At 38.2% G+C, this 25,230-nt stretch overlaps 1 protein-coding gene across 2 annotated transcripts in view; it reads left to right on the top strand.

Moving 5' to 3' along the window:
* The first annotated feature begins 10,317 nt into the window (after positions 1–10,317).
* XPO7 (exportin 7) overlaps positions 10,318–25,230 on the top strand; it is a 40,819-nt gene continuing 25,906 nt past the window's right edge. The window contains exons 1-9 of one of the 2 annotated variants that reach the window (XM_045457944.1): positions 10,318–10,353; positions 10,885–11,031; positions 13,080–13,173; positions 13,760–13,926; positions 15,210–15,275; positions 18,479–18,583; positions 19,964–20,129; positions 20,710–20,783; positions 22,438–22,557. In XM_045457944.1, coding sequence (XP_045313900.1) covers positions 10,333–10,353; positions 10,885–11,031; positions 13,080–13,173; positions 13,760–13,926; positions 15,210–15,275; positions 18,479–18,583; positions 19,964–20,129; positions 20,710–20,783; positions 22,438–22,557 — 960 coding nt within the window. In that variant the 5' untranslated portion in view covers positions 10,318–10,332. Of the gene's footprint in view, positions 10,354–10,884; positions 11,032–13,079; positions 13,174–13,759; positions 13,927–15,209; positions 15,303–18,478; positions 18,584–19,963; positions 20,130–20,709; positions 20,784–22,437; positions 22,558–25,230 lie in introns of both variants that reach the window. The other variant, XM_045457932.1, reaches the window with a different exon arrangement.

Here is a 25,230-nt window from a genome sequence, read left to right as displayed (position 1 = left end):
TGAGGCATCTTAAAACTTGCAAGAGTTTATTTGGGCAAAAATTAGTTCAAATTGAGCAGCATCCAATCTAGAAGACAGAAAGGAGCTCCCAGTTGCTGCACAAAATAAAAGACTTAGAGGTAAGAAGGAAGTGGGAACAAGGAAGTCATAGTAGGCCAAAAAAGTGGATTGGTTATTGCAAAGTTACTTTCCTTTAGGGGATGGCAGGGGTCTATCAGTCAGATTACCTAACTAGTGATCAGATGATTTCCTGATTGACTGGTTTAAGATTCCATTCCTGGGAGAGTCAACCTGTAATTAAGTCTCAGTTTGGTGACATGGGACTTAGCATAAACGACTGCATTTTGGGCCTATTGTCTTGTTTTAAATACTGTCGTCCATGTTAAAGGCCACCTTTAGGTTTCTAGTAATTTTTGGTTATTTGCTCATAATCAAAATTAAGAGACTACAAAGATAATTGGAAATTCTGAGTGTGGGAGTGAGGCTTGTTTGCTTGAAGCATCACGGGGAGGATCTGACTGTGCCATTTGTTGGGTAATCCCTATATCATTTGTCTTTAAGTATTGCCTTTCTTGGGGAAAATCTTCCCAATTCCTGCCTAGAGAGTACTGTCTGGATGCTGACATTTCTGGGTTGAAGAAACCCAGGAGAGGAAGATTCCATAGCATTCTGTGTCCTTGTGGCTGTATAATTGACGTCTTAGCTACATGGTGCCCATATCCTCAGATACGCTTTTGACTGGCTTGCTGTCTTCCATTCCAGAGAGAGAGGGTCAGTCATTTAGAGGCATGGGGTGAGTGAGAGTGTCTGGAATCTAACTTATCAAAAATACTAAGACCCCAGTAGTGTTGTTTTAGTTGGGCTTTGGGATGGAACAAAATTAGATGTATGATCAATCTGCCATTTTAACCCAAAGTCCCTTTAGAAGCTTTTAAAAATTAGGCTTAACCATTAATACAAGACATTTTTATGAAGCTCCGATTATGTGCCAGACACTTATGCACACTATCGTCTTTTCCATCAAGTGTGTTCATTACTGCTCATTAACTAAAATCACAATGCATAAATAATATAAAGGCAGTTTCAGCAAACATTTGAGTCAACTGTGCAAGAATTCAAGTTTTATAGACATTAATATGGAAGCTATGTAAATTAAGAAATGTCTCTGTTTGATACAAATGCCTATAACAGTGACAATATAGTTTTCTTTCTATGGGGAAACATGTACTGATTACTACCTAATGTGCCAGAAATACCGTTGGTCCTCATTATTCATGGTGGTTCTATTGTCAGAGTCACCAAGAACACTGAATTCGCAAATATTGGAACATTGCTCCCAGAGGATATACAGTGTTAGGTTTCTGCTGACCTCTGGTCACAATATTTTCATCAGCCAATCAACCTATAACCTCGTTTTATTAATGTTTCTAGTTTGTTTTGTTTTTTCTCTTTCTGTTTAAAGACACCATATTTAATATGTCTGAGTAAGCTTATCTAACATGCATTTTCACACAGCCTTCTTGGGCTTAGGAACATTAGACCGCACTTTAGCACTATGCTTGAGAGCCATTTTAAAGAAGAAAATCAAATATGTTACCTATACTTTAATTAAAAATTTTTAAATAATAGGGGCACCTTGGTAGCTCAGTCAGACTCTTGGTTTTGGCTCAGTTTATGACCTCATAGCTTGCCAGATCAAGCCCCACACCAGGCTGTATGCTGGCAGCGCAGAGCCTGCTTGGAATTCTCTGCCCTCCCCCTCTTGCATGCTCACGCACTCTCTCACTGTTTCTCAAATAAATAAACATTTCAAAAATTGTAAATAATAAAATACTTTTCTCAAAAGAAAAATAAATGGCAAAAATAAATAACAAAAAGCACAAAACTGTAAAAGCACATAAAAAGCAAAAAATAAATAAATCACAAAAAGGATGCTGTGTCAAGTGACTCACATTTTTCACAATTCTGTGTATGTCCGTGAATGACCGCAAAATTGCCACAAGTATTGACTTTGGGATTACAAATAAATTTTAGCAAGTGGACAAATTCACAGATAAGGAATCCACAAATCAGCACTTATTGCCAACACCCTAGTTACTCTTACTGGGAAAGGCATTTATGACTCCTCTAGAAGAAATAGTGCAGTTTTTATATGCATTTATGCATGAGCTTTTATTTTTTTAATGTTTATTTATTTTGAAAGAGAGAGAGAATGAGCTGGGGGCAGAGAGAGAGAGAGAATCCCATGCATGCTTTGTGCTGCCGGCACAGAGCCCGACACAGCACTCCATCTCATCAACTGTGAGATCATGACCTAAGCCAGAATCAAGAGTCAGACACTTAACTGACTGAGCCACCCAGGCATCCCTGTGCATGCACTTTTAAAATGTTCTTATTTATTTTTAAGTAATCTCTACACCCAACATGAGGGTTGAACTTACAACCCCAAAATCAAGAGTCACATGCTCTACTGTCTGAGCCAGCCAGGTGCCCCCATTGTTTTTAGTAGCTAGTATAATTGATAATAGCCAGTAATAAACTCAGTCATTAACAGTTAATTTACTGACTTTTACAGCCTTGTGAAGTAAATATTTCTATTTAAAAGAAATGAAAACTAATTTGAAAGATCTGAGTAACTTATTCATACTCCCATAGCTAGTAAATAGCTATGTATAGTAAATAGAGGAGTGGGGTTTTGTCTGGCATCTAAGGTCTTAATCATTACACTGTACTGAACCTCCCCTCCAAAAGGATCCTTGTTCTGCTAGGTCATTGAAGTGGTTTCTGAGTAAAGCTCCCATGCTGTCATGAGAGGGATGTGCAGGAGTGTTACCAGATTGATTTTTTTAAGTGTAATTCTCTCTTTAAGATAATTTGCCCTGTTTTCATGATTAAATTAATTTTAATATTCGCTTACTTTTAAATCTGATTTACTTATATAACTAAAAGAGGAAGAATAGTATATTACAATCACAGAATTTTAGAACTGGGAGTGTCTTTTTAAAATAATATAATAAAATCCACCTATTTTACACATGAGCAGACTGAAGCTTCAGGAGATTAACTTGCCCACACAGTTAATTACGAAGGCCATTATCCAAATTGCTTAAACTCTCAATCTAACTTCTCTAAGTTTTATGTCGTTCCTTGTACTCAAAAGATTGTTTTAACCAGATTCAGCAAAGAGTAACCAGAGTTAAGCCAAAATCAACTGCCATATATGCTCACTACTTTTTAACCTTGACATCCTGTACTGAGCCACTGATATGAGACAAATCTACATTAGAGCAGGGGGAGGAGGCACTCAAAGACACTCAGGCACCTTGGTGAAGGAAAGAGAGCCTGCCTGAGACAAATGTCATCTGATTAGTGACACTTGAAAATGCAGGCCCAGTGTTATCAGATCCTTGAATTTTTCATTGGAAGCTCGAAAAACAGATATTATTATGAAATATTGGCAACTATGTCAAACTTTAAAACCACACTGTAAGACAAAAAGCAAACATGTCCATGGGCCGGTTTGAGGCCACCAGCAGTTTGAGACCTGTACTTAAGAGGATTCAGCTTACTCTGCAACTTGCATTCCTGTGCACAGTGAGTGACTATGAGAAGGAACCAAAACCAGAGTTTACTGACAGGCTAAATGAAAATGCTTGAGTCAAGTTTATAAGTCAATAAACCATTAAGTGACCAAGCACAGTTAATCTGTATGTTTACTTCTTGAAATAGCTTGTTTACATGTGTTTTGGCTGCCTGTTACCCACAGTGCAGAGATCTTCCATGTTTATTACAGGTTCAAATTGATTAGTATTTTGAGGCTAAGTAGAATTTTGCAGTCTCATATGTTAGCAGACTTGCTGTCCTTATCTAATGCCTGCAAGCCTCTGACGTAGTATTATCACTTGCTGGAAATTCATATTTTATCTTTTTTCACAGCAGTAGACATTACACAGCATCTGCAACCAAAGTTTTACTCAGTAAAACTTAGTACTTAGTACTCTCTTAGTACTCTCAGACATAGAATGTCCCCCAGATGCATCCAGAAGTCTTAGCTTATTTCTTTCTTTTTTTTTTTTTTTTTTTTTTACCGTTTATTTATTTTTGAGACAGAGACAGAGCATGAACGGGGGGAGGGTCAGAGAGAGAGGGAGACACAGAATCCGAAACAGGCTCCAGGCTCTGAGCGGTCAGCACAGAGCCCGACGCGGGGCTCGAACTCATGGACCGCGATATCACAACCTGAGCTGAAGTCGGACGCTTAGCCGACTCAGCCACCCAGGCGCCCCTTAGCTTATTTATTTCTTGAGAAAATGATGGAAGTTACGGTTCTAAAAGCATGAATTGGTATAAAAGTACAGCATTCTAATCTAAAGTGTAGCCTTCGGTTATGATAAATTTCTGTTCCATTAATACCAGAAAGAAATAGATGAGAGTAAATACCTGGAAAATTATGGGAAAACTGTGGCATTCATTCATCTTTGTTTTAAAGCTTCTCATTGAAGTAGAACACACATACAGAAAATTATACAAATTACACAGTTCAGTGGATTTTCTCAAAATGAACGTGCCTGTGTAACCAGAACCCAGATTAAGAAATGAAATATTTATACTATTGTTGATGGACATTTGGCTTTCCATTTAGGAGTGATTACATTTAGTGCTGCCATGAACATTCTTTTACATGGTTTTTTTTGTTTTGTCTGAGGTGAATTTAGCACACATCTCTGTTAATTATATACACAGGAGTAGAATAGCTAGGTCATAGAGTATAGAGTATACATATTTTGAGCTTTAATAGATAGTGGACAATTTGCCAGTATGTTTGAACTAGTTCAGACTTCACAACTGTGTATGAGTTCTTGTTTCACATCCTAACCAATGCTAGATCTTGGCTCTTCCATTATAAATCATTCTGATGGATGTCTCATGTGGTTTGAATTCACATTTCCTGATAATTGAGATTGAGCACCATTTCTTTTGCTTATTGGCCATTTGGATATCTTGTAAAGTGCACTGACTTTGTAAACTTTTTTCTTTAACTTTTTTTTACATAAAGTTTATTTATTTATTTTGAGAGCAAGAACCAGTGGGGGAGGGGCCGAGAGGGTGGGAGGTAGAGAATCCAAAATGGGTTCTGTGCTGACAGCAGAGAGCCCGATGTAGGGCTCGAACTCATGAACCGAACCCTGAAATCATGACCTGGGCTGTAGTCAAATGCTTAACCAACTGAGCCACCCAGACACCCCTTTTTAACTTTTAAAAATAAGTAGTTTGCATATATAAACATTCTCGTTCAAGCTAGCTCCTTTCCCTCCATTGACTCCACTGCAATGTATAACATCTTAGAGATCTGCTGATATATGTGTAAAACCAGAATGGCTTTGGCCCACAAGATTGCCTTCTAGATAACTTTATAAACAAGAGGAAACTTTGTGTGGAATTTTTTAGGCCATTTAAACTACCAGCATTTGATGGGGCGCCTGGGTGGCGCAGTCGGTTAAGCGTCCGACTTCAGCCAGGTCACGATCTCGCGGTCCGTGAGTTCGAGCCCCGCGTTGGGCTCTGGGCTGATGGCTCAGAGCCTGGAGCCTGTTTCCGATTCTGTGTCTCCCTCTCTCTCTGACCCTCCCCCGTTCATGCTCTGTCTCTCTCTGTCCCAAAAATAAATAAACGTTGAAAAAAAAAAAAATTTTAAACTACCAGCATTTGAACTTACAGCATTTCTTGGTAAGAAAGTAAAATAAAAGTAATAAATAGAGACATACTTTTTAAAAATTTCATTTTTGGAATAGCCATTTGCCTTTTTGGTTTTTTTAGTTGGTTTTATGAATTCTGATGGTAAACAGAATCAGCTGTTAATTAGTAATATGTTCCTAATTAGAAGAGTTAATTTAGAAAGAATGTAGCTCAAATTTGCCCCTTTAAAAAATATTTATATAGTTGTTGGGGAGGGGGGTGCCTGCTTACAAGTAATACATGGTCATAGTCAAAACTTCAAAAGTTACAGAAATACATAACATAGAAATTGACAGTTTCCCATAATCTCATATTCCAGATCATTGGTTGATTTGTATTCATCCAGATTTCCTTCTGTGAATTTGCTAACATATATCACAAATGATATACCCTACATACAGCTTTGTCACTTGCTTTTTAACCTAACAACTACATGTTACTGCATCTTTAGGAGTTTAAAAGATATCTGTGATAATTGGGTAATCATTATTGATAATAAGAATGACTTATTGAAACAATAAATAATAAATTAGTATATCAATTTTATTAACCTTACTTATAGATGCTTAAAATGGTTCACCTAGCAGTTTCAGTACGCATTTTTAAAATTTTTTTTTTTTTCAACGTTTATTTATTTTTGGGACAGAGAGAGACAGAGCATGAACGGGGGAGGGGCAGAGAGAGAGGGAGACACAGAATCAGAAACAGGCTCCAGGCTCCGAGCCATCAGCCCAGAGCCCGACGCGGGGCTCAAACTCACGGACCGCGAGATCGTGACCTGGCTGAAGTCGGACGCTTAACCGACTGCGCCACCCAGGCGCCCCTAGTACGCATTTTTTAAAATATTTATTCATTTTTGAGAGCGCGAGCAGGGGAGGGGCAGAGAGAGACAGAGACAACAGAATCCAAAGCAGGCTCCAGGCTCCCAGCTGTCAGCCCAGAGCCTGACCTGGGGCTTGAACGGTCAAACCGTGGGCTTGACCTCAGATCCCGACCTGAGCCGAAGACGCTCAACCGACTGAGCCACCCAGGTGCCCTTCAGTATGCATTTTTAATTTACTTAGCACAGTGTTTTCCTAGTACGCAGAAAAATTCCAACTAAAGAAGATCTAAATTAATGTAGTTTATGAGCAGTTCAAAGTGGCTTGATTTTTTTTTTTCAGCAGCTTTTTAAAATATATTTAAGACATCCTAATCAGAATCCAGATGCTGAATTGGTGAATCTACTGTTTTTTATGAGAAATTCACTGGATTGAGCCTGTACTTCACACTTTGTAATAAAATGGTAGTTTCTCATCATTTCAAGTGATACTGGTGGCTGTCAGATTAAGAATGTGCTCTGCAGAAAACCTGGAAATCTGACTAGTCATCCAAGGGTTATGTTTGTTTTCTAGTTCAGTACTCAGCACTATTGGGAATGTCATCAAATCCTTCCTAAAAGTGAGTTATCCTAGTCTCTGGAAATATCTCCAAGTGAATTCTTTTTAAGCAGTGAGACTTAAATTTAAAAGTATATACTGTTAGGCTTTATAAAAAGCAATATTTTACAAATTAAATAAGTTCCAAGGTATTCTGCTTTGTATCTGATGTACAGTCTTCACTTTCCTCTAATCTAAAGGAAACTCTTCAGGTAAATCATTATATTCTGAGCGTTCTAGTCTCAATTGATTGCACCTTCTTTTGAAATGAGAATAACAGGCACCTGGGTGGCCCAGGCGGGTAAGTGTCCACTCTTGGCTTCAGCTCAGGTCGTGATCTCACAGTTTGTGAGTTCGGACCTCATGTCAGGCTCTACAGTGGTAGTGTGGAGCCTGCTTGGGATTCTCTTTCTCCCTCTCTCTCTGCCCCTCCCCTGCTCATGCTCTCCCTCTCCAAATAAACTTTTAAAAAGTGAGAATAAATGAGCTGCATTTTCTCTATTCAAGTTTGAAAGGCTATATAAAATAATACTGTTGCTAAATATTAATGAAGATATATTCTTTCAGTACCTTCATCTTAACCATGTGGTCTAGGTTTGGGAGTTTGCCTCACGTTTCTAGTACTTTGCTAGTGGAAGAACCCTTCCAGTCTTGTGAAGTATTTCACCCATGTTTGCTTTTCTGTTCCAATGGGACCAGATGGAAGTTTCTTTGTGGATTATACATTTGGCAAACTCAGGAATAGAAAATAGGCATTCTTCTCTGGAGGCTTTTCTTTGACTGAACTGGCGTCATGTAATAGATGTCCTCAGTAAAGCTGGTGGGTGGGAGAAGGTTTAATACAGCTGTTACTGTGCAGAGGGAAAAAATGCTGTGATGTGTTGTTGCTATCCTAAATGTGAAATTTAATAGCTGATCAGATAATTGCAGGATAAATTGTTTTATTCAGGGTCCCAGAAAAGGTGATTCAAAAGACTTAGATTTGCTTTGGAAACATTAGGATCCAAAAGAGCATAAAGATAAATGTCTCATTCTCCTCTCCTTCCATGGGTAAAATGGGTTAGCCCAAATAAAATGACTCTTAACCCTGTGGGTTTTAGATGTTTTCACTAATTGGGAAAACAAAATTGTTTCCCATTTGTTCTTCTGGAGACCCAGAAATAGAGCTATAGTTCTTCAAACTGTTTGTGTAAATGGTCAAATTACTTTTTTGGTTTTTAAACAGACTTGTTTCCTGAGCTGAGAACTCATTAACAGACTTACCCTGCAGTATGTTTTTGTCTCCTGAATTAAAGCAGATCAAAACAAAACAACAACCAAGAAGGCCCACCATAACCTGCATGTAGGTTTTTAGCAATAAGGAACTACCCGTGACAGATGCCTAGCCATTGTCATGTGAACAACTTTGTTATAGTAAACATAAACAAGAGATGCACTGGGGGAGCTACCAGAACTGCTTGATCAGACTTTAAGGAGAGTCATTATACCTTAAGCAGCATGACTATTTAGGGAGTATCCTGTTCAGGATTTTGGAAAGCTCCAAGTGTGTGGTGGCTGTGGACTTATGAGGCTGCTGATGGTTTCTGTGTTACCTGTTTCTAAAATAAATTTTCCCTTTTTAAATGAATCGTTTTATTCTATTTTATTTTTTTTTAATGTTTATTTATTTTAGAGCAAGAGATAGAACATGAGTGGGGGAGGGGCAGAGAGAGAGGGAGACACAGAATCTGAAGCAGGCTCCAGGCTCTGAGCTGTCAGCACAGAGCCTGACATGGGGCTTGAACTCACAGACCACAAGATCATGACCTGAGCCGAAGTCAGATGCCCAACTGACTGAGCCACCCCAGGCGCCCCTAAATGAATCATTTCATTGGGGGGGGGGGGGCTGAAACAAAATCTTGTGAACTTGGGGATTTAAAATTAAACTGATTTGGGGCACCTGGGTGGTTCAGCCAGTTAAGCATCAGATTCTTGATTTCAGCTCAGGTCATCTTCTCGTGATTCGTGTGATTCATGGGATGGAGCCCCATGTTGGGCTCTGCACTGATGCACTGAGCCTGCTTGGGATTCTCTCTCTCCCTCTCTGCTCACTGTCTCTCAAAAATAAATAAAAATTTAAAATTAAACTAATATATTTGTCAGTAGGGTTGTGGGCCAATATTGCAACCATATTGCTTTCACATGTGTTTATGGACTATATGTAATTAATTAGTCTTATACTTTATTCTTTGTGTTTATAAGCTTGTGAAAAAATCAGGTACTTATGGAGGAACTTCATCGAGATCTGACTTTGCAAGTGCAGTTTTGTCTGTGCTTTTAAGTTCCTGGAGGTCAGAGAGGGACAAATTAAATATAAGGCTAATCAGAGTCCCAAGATGTTTTGAAGGGTGGCTGGTTTGTTTTGTTTTGGAGTAGCAGTTGTGTTTGTTGTGCTCTCGGAAGCAAGACCCCTGATCTTAAGAGTGTCAGTACTTGTCTTTCTTGTTTTCTTTAGGTTAATGTTTGAAATTTCTTAATCAGGTTGAGTAAAATAGGTATTCTGCCCTAAGGGCTTTCCTGCTTAGTGGAAAAGCTGTGATTTATAAAGTTAACACCATAATGAAATAAATTGATGGTGAAAAGCCTTGAGCAGATTGCCTGTGTAATAAATCTTAGACTATTTACCCAGGTCAGTTTGCTTAGTATTATTATTATTATTATTATTATTATTATTTCTGTTCTTGTCAGAATTGTCATTTCTAATAGTAGGATCCCTCAAACTCTTTAAACCAAATCTTGCTTGCTATTGTAGAAAATAGGCTCAGATTTCTTCTTAAAGTCCAAACCATTTCTTTAAAGACTAACAGATGTTTGCCCTCCTCTTCAGTCAGTGAGAGGTGACAGTTAAGTGCACTCTTACAGGTTTCTTTCCTTTTTGCTTCTCAACACTTCCACGTTCAATGGAAGTAGACTTGCATCCCTTTGGGTTTTGACTGAAGCGCACACCCATCCCCTTCCTGCCTCCCTGGAACTGTTTCAAGATTTGGAGAGAAGGGTTTGTTTGGGGGCGTTTCCCTCGTCTTATCTCCATCTGAGCATATGCTAGGGTTGAATGTATTTTGACCCTTCCACTTTAAATTTGGAGCTGAAGCACAAGTTTAAAGTACAACAGGAGAAGAGAGTCTGCTGACCTTTAAACATGAGGGATCCAGGGAGGAAGGTGCGTACATGCATTCTGAAGCTTTCCCAGAGAGGTTGTCCATCTTTATTTATTCAGACACAGAATTGTAAGCTAATAACTACTAGGCAAAGGGAAAATATTTAAAACTATATAAAGATGTGTGTGACACATTGTGTGTTTATGTGCTTAATTTTACAGGAATGCCTCTAGTATTGAGTTTTGAAATTGATGGGAGAGCAAGTAAATTCTGAATTTTTATTTGAAAGCCTTTTGGAAAAGCTTAGGAGGATGAGTATTTGCAAGGAAAAATGTATTGTTTGTGATTGATCTTTAAGGCAATGACTAAAAAAGTATAGATAGACATTTTAGGTATTTTATCATTTTGTCTTCTAAAGCATAAAATTTTTAAAAAGCTATAAATAGTTATTATGAGATAAAGGTCACCCAGATTCTCCTCAGAGTTGAAAAGCAAGTCTCTCTCCATTGATTATTACTTATCTTTGTCTAGTGGCTTTGAGGACAGTACATTGTGTGTATAGACTGATTTCTTTCTTGACTGATCTTTTCCAGAGCCTGGCCCAACTCGAGAATCTGTGCAAACAGCTCTATGAAACAACAGACACAACCACTCGACTGCAGGCAGAGAAAGCCTTGGTTGAATTCACCAACAGCCCTGATTGCCTGAGCAAGTGCCAGCTGCTCCTCGAAAGAGGAAGTGTACGTAAGGCTTGAAAAATCCTGTAGGATCAGAAAGGTTGAGGAAAATACATTCTAAGTTTAAGGGTGGACTGGGATAAGTTTTGTTCCTTAATTCTTCTAGGTACCTCTGCCTCCTTAATTTCACCTTTAAAAAGCACCATAGCCAGCTGCCTGGTCGACAACAAAAGGACACACAGCCCCATCAGGAAAATCTCACTGAAATATATCTTGTTCTCTCATTTTTCATCTTGAATCAAATTTCTGGGACTTTTTTTTTTTCCTGTTTCTCACACTTAAGTACCACCTCATATCCTTTACAAAGAAGACAGACCTTTCTTACCCACATAGCCCGTGTCACACAGCGTACAAGCTCCCTGGTCACCTCTGTTCTTCCTCCTCTGTACCAGAGCCACTGCTTACTGCCTCAGAGGGGTTGGGGAAGATCTTGACAACGAAAACTACAAGAAGTTACAGTTTTTAAAAAGGGAATCAGAGCTCCTTCCAGCTTAAAAATGGCAGTGTGGTGATCAATATAATGCTGTTAATGAGACATAATTTGATTAAGTTAACATTTTAGGCAAGATGGAGATCTTAGGAAGGGAAGGGTAAGAATCCAACCAGGGTATCATAAAAGGGCACCGAGAGTCAGAATCCCGACTAGCAGCAAATATCTGAAGGTTACAGAGACCCGGGTCAGAGGTTGTAGAGTGCTCTGCTCTGCTTCTGCATGTACTGTTTTGTATATTGCTTTCCAGTCACTCAGTCTTAGGATTGACCCACTTAGATTTGTATATTTGTGCTATGGGAGGTGCACAACCAGCTCTTACAGGTGACTCCCACTGGGGCCCCACCCTATCATATCTGACATCGTTAACTCCGGATCCTCATGTTGACAGTCAGTAAGTAAAACAGGCTGGAATAAATTGGTGCAATACTAAACACAATTATAGTGGATGCTTCCTTCTAATCTCTATTGACTTCTTAGAGTGACCTAGCAGATTTATTGGAATTATGTGTGAAAACCATTTAGATGTTATATAATGTATAGTTACATTTATATGCTCTATTCTGCAGTTAGAGTAACCTCTCTTGCGTTATTAGTGATTTGACACACCTGCTGTAATCAGTTAACCCATGTTCAGGGCTGTTGAGTAAAAGTCACATGTCAAGTGATTTTTTTATAGATTTTTTTTTTTCTTAAGCATAAAGTTTTTTATAACTGGTGGCATTATGCAGTGCCTATGGATAGCCTGCTGTCTTAAGGACTTTTAGTGTCGTGGGAAATTATCCTTAAACCTTAATTAAATTGTTTTAATAGTTCTGAGTCTGTCACTGTTATAGGACACTATTATAATAGAGCCACATGGAAGAATTTGTACACGGCTCCCTTTTATACATTATGATCAGTTAGAATACTCTTGATTCTCCATAAGGTTAAAATTCATAAAATCCACATACGAGAATATGATAATGCTATTCCCTTGCACAGGGCATAATTTTTCTTTCTTATAAATAATTGTTATAAATTTACTTTAAAACTACCATATACATTCTGGAAAGCTGTATCTGATTGCTAGTTATGCTGCTGTGAAGATAAAAGTTTAGGATTAACTGTACAGCTTAATGTAATGACTTCCTCTAATGCTGCTTTTTTTTTTTTTTAACTTTCTAATGGTATACTACAGGAATATTTTGAGTTGAAACTTTTTGAAGCATCATTATAACAAGGCTTTTGACAGAAGATTTCTCAGTTTAAATAAGAGATCTGTCTTCTTAATATCTTTCTGAAGTGACCCCCTCTAAGTGATGCAGAAGTGGCACTGGGTTCAGTTTGATCAGGCCATTCACTTCATACTGCCTTGTTCGTAACTGAAATCAGTTAAGTGAACACGTACTGTGTGTGGGACTCATTTTTCCTGAGGCCCTCTAAAATGCAGAGAAATGAAGAAAATAGCAAAACTGATTAATTTTTCTTGAATCTAAGCATAGATATCCAAATAAAAAGCCTCATGACTGACTAATTCAATAAAATTGAATTCTGAGTCTTTTCCCCCCTCTTTTCACAGTCCTCTTACTCCCAGTTACTGGCAGCTACATGCCTTACAAAGCTTGTATCACGCACAAACAACCCTCTACCATTGGAGCAACGCATAGATATTCGTAAGTAGAGAATTATCGGTTTTTCCTTCAAGAAATTAGTTTGTTTAATGATGTGCTAATAATAGTTAAATTCGTATTGCTTGTTTGATAATGTTCTGAAATTGCTGAGCATAAAAAATATATAGAATCCAGTTTTTTTCCAGAATTAGGGGCCTTATATAATTATTTCTAGGTAAGTGTAAGTCCTCCCTTTTGTCATCAGGGGGACAGTCCTGTCCTTTGTCATCAGACTGTTTTGTTCAGCCTTTACTGCCACTAATAACTAAGAAAAAACAATTGTTAAGGATTTTGAATTCTGTGCAGACAAGCTCAGTACATTCAAGCTCAAGTACATTCAGAACGGCCATACTCCAGGGTCTTCATTGTGACAACTATAAAATCCTGAATTGGAAAGCCTAGTAATCTTAAATTCAAAGGGCCATTTTCTCAGTAGTATTAAGAATTAAGGGAATACAACAAAAACAAGAGTTACAGGAGGTTTAGGGGAAATAGTCTAAATTTACCATTCCTCAGACATTTCGTATATTTAAAGATGTTTGCCCTTCCCTGGCAGAGCTTGCTTTATGTGACTTTTTTTGTTTTGTAGGGAACTATGTGCTCAACTACCTTGCCACTCGGCCAAAGTTGGCGACTTTTGTGACGCAAGCGCTTATTCAGTTATATGCCAGGATCACAAAACTGGGCTGGTTTGACTGTCAGAAGGATGACTATGTCTTCAGAAATGCAATCACAGATGTCACAAGGTTTTTACAGGTAAGATGTATATATCTGATGTAATAGGAATGTGAGAAGCAGCTTGCATACGCATATGTAATAAACATTACACATTTAAACATTACACAAAGTGGTATTATCTTATACATTCTCTTCTGTGTCTTTTTCACCTTTAATATGCCTTAGCTTTGCATGTTTACACGTCAGCACAGACAAACTCTGTTCCAATCTTAAGATACTATAATTTAGTTAACTAATTTCTTATATAGGTGGGCATTTAGTTTAGTTTTCTATTTTGACTGTTATGTAAACACTTGAATGAATATCCTAGAATATATATACCTGTCATATTTGGAGTAAGTGTGTTTGAAGAGTGAATTCCTAGCCATGGAATTATACAATCAAAGGGCTATGTGCATTTTTGGCTATCAAAGATACTTCCAAATTATCCTCAAAAAAAGTTGTTTCCTACAGCAATTAAAGAGTGTCTGCCTTTCTCCCGTACCTTCACCCTGGGAGCTCAGCTTTTTAATTTTTCCAATTTAATAGCTAAAAAGAATTAGTATCTCAGCATTTGAGTTATAAATGAGACAAAACAAAATTTTCATTTGTTAATTTACTACCTATTTTTTTCTGTGAACTTCCTGTTTTATATCTTATGTACATTTAAAAAATCTGGTTCTTTGTCTTTTTCTTATTGTATGTAGTCTCTTTGTAAATTATGTTATGCATTCATTTGTCACTTATCTTAAATGTATTTTGCCAGTTTCTCTTTGTATAATGGGTATGAGGTAATACGAGTATTTTTAAAGTACAAAAGGCCTCAATGTTGATAAAGGCAGATTTAGCAGTCTCCCTGCATGACTGCTAGGTTTTGTGTGCTGCAAAGCAATAGTTTTATTTTATTTTATTTTATTTTATTTTATTTTATTTTATTTTATTTTATGTTTATTTACTTTTTCAGAGAAAGAGAGAGACAGAGGCATGAGCAGGGGAGGGGCATAGAGAGGGAGACACAGCATCCCTAGCAGGCTGCAGGCTCTGAGCTGTCAGCACAGAGCCCAGCACGGGGCTTAAACTCAAAAACCATGAGATCGTGACCTGAGCTGAAGTCAGACACTAGACACTCAACCAACTGAGTCAGCCAGGCGCCCTAGCAAAGCAGCAGTTTTAAACTGCAATTCCTTGCTACCTTATCCAGGCAGTTTTGATAGCAACACAGGATTGTGCCATTTCAAAATTGTGAGTGCACTGCCATTTCTGAAATCAAGCTGCACATCCCAACTTCTACCTTATGTTTTTGTTTTTGTTTTTTTTTCCAGGATAGTGTTGAATACTGCATCATTGGCGTCACAATTTTATCTCAGCTAACCAATGAAATTAATCAAGTAAGTGCTACAGCCTTCCTCATTGAAGTAAGTGCCATATTTTTTCTCAGTATTGGTGTTTTCTGCTATGTGTGGGATGATCTTTTTTGGCAGTTGTGTGCTTTTGCGGTAAGTGATTAATGCCCTTTGAAACAATAGTTCCATTGGGTTTTCCTCTGTAAGTGCAGCCTTCCTCATTCTTAATGTCCTGGTCCTCTTCTGTCTCCAGAATATTTGATCCTCCCATCAGCTAGCTATCCTTGCTGGAATTAAGGTTCATTGTGAGAGATGGGAGGAACAGTCCTAAGTCAAAACGTTAATGAAACAATTGTTAAATGAGTCCAAAAAAGGGACCACAAAAGTGGAACCAGAATATTTGTGTGCCACTTCTGTATACATTAGTATGTGTTTATAATCATTTAAAACTCAGTTCCCATGTGCTATTAAAGATTTGTGGGGGGATCTTTTTAGAATGCATAAAACATTGTGCTAAATACCAAATAATTGTTTGAGTATCCATTGACGTTATAGATTACTACAGAGGAAACACCAGTGGCTTTCTTTCGCTCTGGCTATTATTTTGGTAGTCATTTACTTTTATATCCGGCTAAAATTTTATAATTATTGAACAGGCCAGTATTAATATTAATTGTGACATCTCACCCTTCAGTTGTCAGCTGTTAATTACATTGGCATCACTGTTGCTCTGGTGCATATTTATGCAGACATTTTTATTAACCCTGAGAAATTTTAACTGTGAGTTAGTACTACTATAAATGCATCAGCTTACAGCCATTTAAAACCTGGAGTCCATATTATATTCTATGTCACATGCGATCCCCACTGTGGTCAATCATTATCAAAATAATAATAGCTTATACTTTTGAGTGACTACTATGTGACAGGCACTGTTCCAAAGACTTCACTTATATTAACTAATTTTATTCTCACAGTAGTCCTGTGAGGTAGGTACTATGGTTGTCCCATTTTCTATATAAGGAAACTGAAGCACATAAAGGTAAATAATTTGCCTAAGATGTCACAGTCAGCAAGCAAAAGTATCTGAATTTGAACCCACATAGTCTTATTCCAGAACCTATGCTCTTAACAACTAACTTATTAATGTAACTGCTATTATTTTTGTGGTAGTAGTAAAGCATGCATTAACTAAATACAGAGATTGTGGAGTTAATGTTCTCCTTTTTGGGGGTGACTGGGTGGCTCAGTCAGTTAAGCATCCAACTTTGGCTCAGGTCATGATCTCATGGTTCATGGGTTTGAGCCCTGCGTTGGGCTCTGTGCTGACAGCTCAGAGTCTAGAGCCTTCTTTGGCTTCTGTGTCTTCCTCTCTCTCTAATCCTCCCCCACTTGTTTTCTGTCTCTCTCTCAAAAATAAATAATAAACATTAAAAAAAAAATTTTTTTAATGTTCTCTTCTTTGAAGCTTGGCCCCACAAAATACATTAATGTTAATATTTTTAAAAAAGAAAACTTCAGGGGCGCCTGGGTGGCGCAGTCGGTTAAGCGTCCGACTTCAGCCAGGTCACGATCTCGCGGTCTGTGAGTTCGAGCCCCGCATCGGGCTCTGGGCTGATGGCTCAGAGCCTGGAGCCTGTTTCCGATTCTGTGTCTCCCTCTCTCTCTGCCCCTCCCCCGTTCATGCTCTGTCTCTCTCTGTCCCAAAAATAAAATAAACGTTGAAAAAAAAAAAAAAAAAAAAAAAAAAAAGAAAAAGAAAACTTCAAACTTTTGTCTGTCTTAATGGAAATGTGTGTAATATACTTAATGTAATTATTCTCTATTATGATCAGCATAACTGATTATACTTGGAATATGGTACATAATCTAGCGGTGGAATAATATTCAAGACATTTATGATGACACAGTGACAGTGAAGCTAGAATTGGGGAATATTTTGAACCTCTATAAAATTCAATTTTCTGGGGCGCCTGGGTGGCGCAGTCGGTTAAGCGTCCGACTTCAGCCAGGTCACGATCTCGCGGTCCATGAGTTCGAGCCCCGCGTCAGGCTCTGGACTGATGGCTCAGAGCCTGGAGCTTGTTTCCGATTCTGTGTCTCCCTCTCTCTCTGACCCTCCCCCGTTCATGCTCTGTCTCTCTCTGTCCCAAAAATAAATAAACGTTGAAAAAAAAAAATTTTTTTTTTAAAAAATAAAATTCAATTTTCTGTTGGGTTTGTGTTTCGGGGGGGGGAGGGGATTGTCAGATTTAAATCAGCATTTTTCTGTTACCATTCGTGTTTGAACTTAGAAATAAAATCAAGGGAGGGGTGCCTGGCTTGTTCAGTAGGAGGAGCATGTGACTCTTGATCTCATGGTCGTGAGTTTGAGCCCCACACTGGGTGTAGAGATTACTTATAGATAAAGCGTTAAAAAAAAAAAAAGAGAATCAAGGGGAGTGCTGCATTACTCTTTAATGAGCCCCCTCTTGAATGAGTTGATTGGTCTATAGAAGAGATTTAAGCTTTCAGTAGGTGGTTGGACTAAAAATTCCCTTGGTAACCTTGAAATCCCTTTGTTCCCTTACTGAAGTGTCTGTGTGTCAGAAATAGAGGGCATACTAAAGAAGCCAGCGATGGAGTCCTTAACCACAGAAACCTTTATAAGTTTGGCTGAAAAGAGAACAGAGGAAAAAAATGAGAGACCAATACAACCATTCAATTTAAGTGCTCACTTCTGGGATAGAGACTACATGTTGAAGTAGGTTAGAGAAGGCAGAGAATGTTGTGGGCTATTGTCAGTTATCCTAAGTTCATGGTTGTTAGTTAATTAATGACTGTTGTAGAAATTCTATGGTAACTTTAGCCCTGAGCAGATTGTTTACCAAACCCAAGCCTTGCCACTGTCTGTTTCTGAGACTAAGCCACAATACAACATGCTAGTAATTATTAGCAATATCTGCCAGCAGTTTGTTAAATTTTACCCCCTTGTGCAGAGGAAATTAAAACTTTGCAGTGGAGATACTCATCTCTCTTTCCGTCTTCCATCTGTAAGCAATAGACAGATCCTGGCTAGCTGTTAGCCGCTTATTGTCCTTTGCATCCTCTTACTATACATAAGTTAATGGTGATTTAAACATTAAAAATGTATTTTGTATATATACAAGTTGGTTTTATTGGAAATCCTAGTTTATTTGAAGTCTGCATGAAAGTTTTTTTTCTTTGCAATTAATTCTAAAACTTGGATTGGTTTATTTTTTGCACAGGCAGACACCACCCATCCTTTAACCAAGCACAGAAAAATAGCCTCTTCTTTCCGAGATTCATCGTTATTTGATATCTTCACACTTTCCTGCAATTTACTAAAACAGGTAAGATTGTAGGTTGGGTCCTCCTTCCCAGGCCTCTTTGAAAGGATGAGAATGAGTGGGGACCTGTTAGGGGTTAGCTCCAAGCCAACCCCTTGAGAGTTGGTGCAGCCCTTTAACCATCACCATCTCTCCTACGACACCTGCCTCTGAGATGCGGAAGAAAGTGGCACGCTGACCACTGACATTAGGAAAAGGATTGGAATTGCCCTATTTCAGAGCTGTTCCCCTAAGCAAAGCACAGTAAATGAACACATATCCCAAGGAATCTAGTATAGCACAGAATTTGGGACTTGCTGTTTGCTTTTTTTATACGCACATAAAATCTTCCTTCATGAAGTAAAGGCATGTTAGCTTTATGGTGTTTGGATTCTTAGTGCTCTGAAAGTAGGTTCAGGCTGCATTGTTAGCATACTGAAACAGGCCAGCTCCCCTGCCCCCTGCTGAGTTACAGGCAGCAAATAAACAAGCAACATCTGTAAGGAAAAGTAGATTTTGAATTTTTAACATCCATTTAGATTTCATATCCTGAAGGGGTAGACAGTTATCATATAAGGAAATTACCTGTTTTAAAGCAGAAAATTGGTGTTGTGGTTCATTTATGGATAGAGTTGAACTAAGAAAACAATGCTCACCTATGAGTTCTACACATTTGTAACAATGTGTAAGGAAGCTTCTCTCTGTAGAAAGCTAAATGGGATTAGCCTCTGGCTGTTTGTTTTTGTTTTGTTGTGGAGGGTTTTGGGGAGTTGGGTTTTTGTTTTTGTTTTGTTTTTGTTTTTAGTCTCTTTTTCCATTATGTCTCAACTTTTAGAAGCAAGTTTGGATTCTTTCTGTTGCTCCATTTAATGATGTTCATCTTCCTCAATTACTTCATTCTACCTCAGAATTCCCAAACAATCCTCAGGTTGGGCAAGCTGCCTGGCAAAAGCTGTTGTACCCCCTGGAGGGGAAAAGCTTTGGAGAAAACTGAGGATTGACTCCTCCCCACTGATACTGTCAAAAACAGTTAGCCAGCCGGTCACTGAGTTCACAGACGCTATCTAGAAATTATTAGGATCTCATAGCAAATGGAACAACCACACATCCCATATTGCTTCAGAATCCCTTGTGGTCACTGTGTCTACAACATGTAAAGGATAAGTGTCCAAAGAGGGATGTCTTTAAATACCAGTTTCATGTTTTTATGGTAAATAAGGATCTAGGATTTTCATAGTGACGTTAAGGTGATGGAAGTACAGCGTCTTTTGCAGGGGAAAACTTGCTTTATTGAGTTGAAATACTGCCCTCCTTATCTGGCTTAACAGCTTTCTCAGGAGTCTGGCAGCAAGCTGGGAAGAGAGGAGTGATTGTTTGGGGCTCATTATGTGGTCACTTTTACAGGCTTCAGGAAAGAATCTAAACTTGAATGATGAAAGTCAGCATGGCTTGCTCATGCAACTGCTCAAACTCACTCATAACTGCCTAAACTTTGATTTCATCGGCACTTCTACTGACGAGTCCTCAGATGACCTGTGCACAGTACAGATCCCCACCAGCTGGAGATCAGGTAACAGAATTTTACCACCTGGGACAGACTGCTGCTGCTCAGACCTGCACAGCGTCTGTGGGATGACAGCCCTTTGCTTGTTGTTAGAGACGATTTAGAAGGTCAGTATCTGCCTTGATAAAGTGAGGAAGAGGTTGTTGGAGGAATCTTACAGATCCCTCAGCCTCAGAGCCTTTTTTTAGTTACTGGGTTACTAACGAATGTAACTTTGACCTTCCTACATTAATCACCTAGAGACCTCTGTGATCTTAACTCATTTGACATAATTTCTAGCTTTAAAAATGAAATAAAAGAACTTGTTCTTATTCTGTGTTCTTTAGGATAAAACTTGAACACAGTCCTGATTGGTTTAAGTTCTCTGAGAGTCAGAAAAATGAATCTGTCTCTTAGAGGAGCTAAAACCTAGTTCTCTAAAAACAACAGCGAGGGAAACAAAAAGCCCCTCTTACCTTGTCATTTTGAAAGGAGGTAAACACTGGGAGATAGGAAAGCAGGGAGATGTCCACTGATACATAGTCCCATGTGTACCACTGGCAATGAGCAGACATACTCAGTAACGCACTCCTTTGTCTTTTTCCAGCATTCTTAGATTCTTCAACTCTGCAGCTGTTTTTTGACCTGTATCATTCCATCCCTCCTTCATTTTCACCTCTGGTGAGTCAGGACCACAGTTTCTAAAACAAACCTACTTCTAGAAAGTAGCAATGGTGAATGAGCCTTATGCTTGTTCATTTTGTTGTATAAAATCCTAGAAGCAAGGCATAGAAATAGTGGGGGTAGTTATCTAGCCTTTTGTGGTAAAGCTTGTACCCTAAAGGTTCTTGCAGTAAAGTCTTAACTTAATTCTCTCTAAATTATTCCTGTCTAATGACAAATTGCTGCAGATGTCAAGCTCTTTTGGTCTCATCTTGAATCTGACTTTATACTACACCTCAAATCACAGGCTGGAGTGGGAGGGTTCACCTTGTATTGTCTAAATGAAGATGATCCTGCCCAAGAAAAGTTTTTAAAATCCTCAGGCACATGTTACATAGGTGATAAATGGAAGCTGTAAGGGGAAGACAAATTTGTATACTATCCTGGACAACATTTGAGGGCTCTTGGAAGTAATGCATTTCTTCTTTAAAGCAGAATAATTACCCTCCTCAAATCTCAAAATTATCCAGGTCCTAAGAGATACTGGTCTCGTATTTCAAATTGTTTGGTGTAAAATGCTACTGTACGAAACACACAAATAAAACAGGAAAGTAATGGATGTTTTGCATAGTTTTTCTACAGTAGACTGTTTTCCTGGTTATTATGGTACTTTTCCAAATGTAGACCTTTGCTTTAGTAGAAACATGAATACATTGCTGTTTGTATCTTTATGGAAAAGGTAGCTCACTCAAGAGGGGTAGTTAGTGAAAGGACTATTTGTAAAGATATGTGGGCAACGTTAAGGGAATCCAACAAGGGGTGGTGAGGTGCCATACACCCTTAAGGGAGTGCAATAGTGGGGAGCCCTTGGGGGCAAGAGGAGGAAACCCTGGAAAGAGCTGAAGCTGTGGCTTAGGGCTGGACAGCAGAAGTAGGGACACTGCCAATCATGGCCCAGCCAGGAGTTGAGAAGGGGTGCCTCTCTCTTCCTGCCCTTAATCTCCTGCTAGAACTTTCCAGTGGTTGAGGCCTACTAGAGGCAAGAGGGCAGTGGAGCTTGGCTCTGCTTAGTTAACAGAAGTCAGCTTCTGAAGGAGTAGAGCAGTGTGGAGAAGGATAGAAGATACAGATCTGGAGGGGCAAACAGTGTAAATATCTAACATAATGGGGAAAGAGAAGTGTTTTCAGTATAAAGCCTGGGTTTTTTTAGGACACAGATATAACTTGGTTATTTCATTATAGCACTACATAGCAAAGCCTGATGAGCCAAAAGTCTTCATGAAACAGAGAAAACCAAATCTAAAACTTTACTTAAACTATTAATTGAATGATATTTTAAAACCTTAAATACATATCTTAACAAGAATCAAAGAAGCTGGTAGGTGGTCAAAGAATAATACCTAAGTGAATTTCTAAACTCTGGATTTAACTAGTTGTTATGGTAACTTGGATCTAATGGGGGTTTTTTTCTTGTAATAAAGCTGTTTCCAATATCCTAAGTTGCATCTTCCTCAACTTTTTCTACATCATTGAAATGGTAGCAGGGGTTGAAAGAAAAGAATTAATGGCATATGTAAGAAGAATATTATAGGAGGGGAAGGAGGGAAAAGATAATATGGAATAGCCATATCATCTTTTTAATCAATTGTGTTTGGATTGCATCTGCTTTTAGGTATTATCCTGCTTAGTACAGATTGCCTCAGTCAGAAGATCCCTGTTTAATAATGCAGAGAGGGCCAAGTTTCTCTCTCATCTTGTTGATGGTGTTAAACGAATACTGGAAAACCCACAGGTAAGATTTTTGAGAATTTATTTTTATTTGAATAAATACATACATATATATGCTGTTGTGGGGGTGGGGGTGATTAGTATATGCCTATCTGTTAGGAGTCAGAAGGAAATCCATCTAGAGGCCACACTTAGCAGAAATCCTAGAGAGCAGTTGGGTGTGTCATTCTTCAGAAGGTTTAAGTGAATCTGTATCTGTAGGCAGTTTCTTGATCCCAAACGAGGGATTTGTATGCTCTCGCTTCAAGAATGCAGGACTTATACAGGAAAAATAGGGAGAGAGCTAGTCATTTTCCCTCAAGAAATGTGGTTTTTGTTTTTGTTTCTTTTTTTTTTTTTAATATACATTATTTACCTAAGTGTATAGGGCTGCTTTTAGGTGGGAAGAGAGATAAAGTGCTTTTTCTAATCTATACATTCTGTAACTCGATTGCCCTTTTTGTCTTTTTCAGTCCCAGAGATTCAGCCAACACCTACTTTTCTTAAAGTACCACTTCTCTACACTAGGAAATACCATACAAGCATTTCATTTTTAAATATACTTAGTCCTGTCCCTCTGTTTAAAAAAATTAAAAAAAAATTTTTTTTTTGAAGTTGAAGTATAGTTGTCTCAGAATGTTACATTAGTTTCAGATGTACAACACAGTGAAACAACTCTTTATGTTATGGTATTCTTACCTCAAGTGTAGCTACCATCTGTCACCACACAACACTACTACAATACCGTTGATTATATTCCCTGTGCTGTACCCTTTATCCCTGTGACTTATTGACTCCATAGCTAGGAGTCTGTATTCTCACTCCCCCTTCACCCATTTTTGGTCATCCCCACAAACCTTCCCCTCTGGCAACCATCAGTTTGTTCCCTGTATGTATAGGTCTGTCTCTGCTTTTTTTTGTCTGTTCATTTGTTTTGTTTTTTAGATTCCACATATAAATGAAATCATACGGTATTTGTCTTTCTCTGTCTGCCTCTCTATATATATGCGCACACACACACACACACACACACACACACACCACTTTTCTTTATCCATTCATCTGTCAGTGGACACTTACATTGCTTCCATGTCTTGGTTATTGTGTTGTATATGCTGCAGTACACATAGGGGTGCATATATCTTTTCAGGTTAGTGTTTTTGTTTTCTTTGAGTAAATAAATACCCAGTAGTGGAATTACTATATCATATGGTATTTCTGTTTTTACTTTTTTGAGGAACCTCCATACTGTTTTCCACAGTGACTGCACCAATTTACATTCCTCCCAACAGTGCATGGGAGTTTGTTCTTCACCATATCCTCACCACCATTTGTTATTTTTTGTCTTTTTGGGTCAAGATTTTTTGTTTGGTTTAAAGTAAGCTCTACAGGGCGCCTGGGTGGCTTGGTCAGTTAATCGTCCGACTTCGGCTCAGGTCATGATCTCACGGTCCGTGAGTTCGAGCCCCATGTCGGGCTCTGTGCTGACAGCTCAGAGCCTGGAGCCTGTTTCAGATTCTGTGTCTTCCTCTCTCTCTGCTCCTCCCCTGTTCATGCTCTGTCTCTCTCTGTCTCAAAAATAAATAAATGTTAAAAAAAAAAAAATTTAAAGTAAGCTCTACACCCATCATGGGGTTTGAACTCATGACTCTGAGATCAGGAGTAGCATGCTCTAATGACTTAGCCAGCCACGTGCCCCAGTATTTCTTGTCTTTTTTTAACTAGCTATTCTGACAAGTGTAAAGTGGTAGTATCTCATTGTGGTTTTGAGGATTAATGATATTGAGCATCTTTTCATGTGTCTGTTGGACATCTATATGTCTTCAGAAAAATGTCTATTCAGATCCTCTGCCCATTTTCTAATCAGGTTGTTTTTTGGTGTTGAGTCGTAGGAGTTCTTTATATATATTGGATGTTAACTCTGTATTTATATCATTTGCAAATATCTTCTCCCATTCAGTGGGTTGGTTGTTTTTTCATTTTGTTGATGGTTTCCTTCACTATGCAAAACCATTTTATTTTGGTATAGCCCCAGCACTTTATTTTTGCTTTTGTTTCTCTTGCCTGAGGACACATATCTAAAGAAATGTTGCTGTAGCCAATGTCAAGAAGATGACTGCCTACATTTCCTTCTAGGAGTATAATGGCTTCAGATCTCACATTTAAGTCTATAGTCCATTTTGAGTTTATTTTTTGTGTATGATATAAGAAAGTGGTCCAGTTTCTTTTTTTTTTTTTTTTTTTTTTTTTTTTTTTGCATGTAGCTGTCCAATTTTCTCAGCAGCATTTATTGAAGACTGTTAAAAATGCACTTATTCATTTAACAAATACACAGATCACCTACTATGTGCCAGGGATGTGTTGGTGAACAAAACAAAGTATGCTAATAGAGGAAGACCTGCGTAAGAAAACAGATATGTTTGTCTAATATGCAAGCAAATCCAAAGTGTTTGATATAAGTATGAAGTAAAACACATAAGCATACTAATATAGGACTAAATTTATTATAACAATGGTGATATAATGTAAATAAACTAAACATTTGTGTAACTTTGCCACTGAAGTGTTAGTCTTATTTAATGATCTGACAGATGTGAGAATGAAAATTTCATAATTTTTTTTTATCAGTATAAGACCAGTCATATCTTAGAATGTGCTCCTTTTATGCTATTTAATAGCTGCTTTAGGCAATTAATGT

The sequence above is a fragment of the Leopardus geoffroyi genome, chromosome B1 (genome assembly GCF_018350155.1).
Source record: "Leopardus geoffroyi isolate Oge1 chromosome B1, O.geoffroyi_Oge1_pat1.0, whole genome shotgun sequence".
Taxonomy (NCBI): Eukaryota; Metazoa; Chordata; class Mammalia; order Carnivora; family Felidae; genus Leopardus; species Leopardus geoffroyi.
Note: the sequence above shows the minus strand (reverse complement) of the source record. Positions and strands in the feature narration are given on the sequence as shown.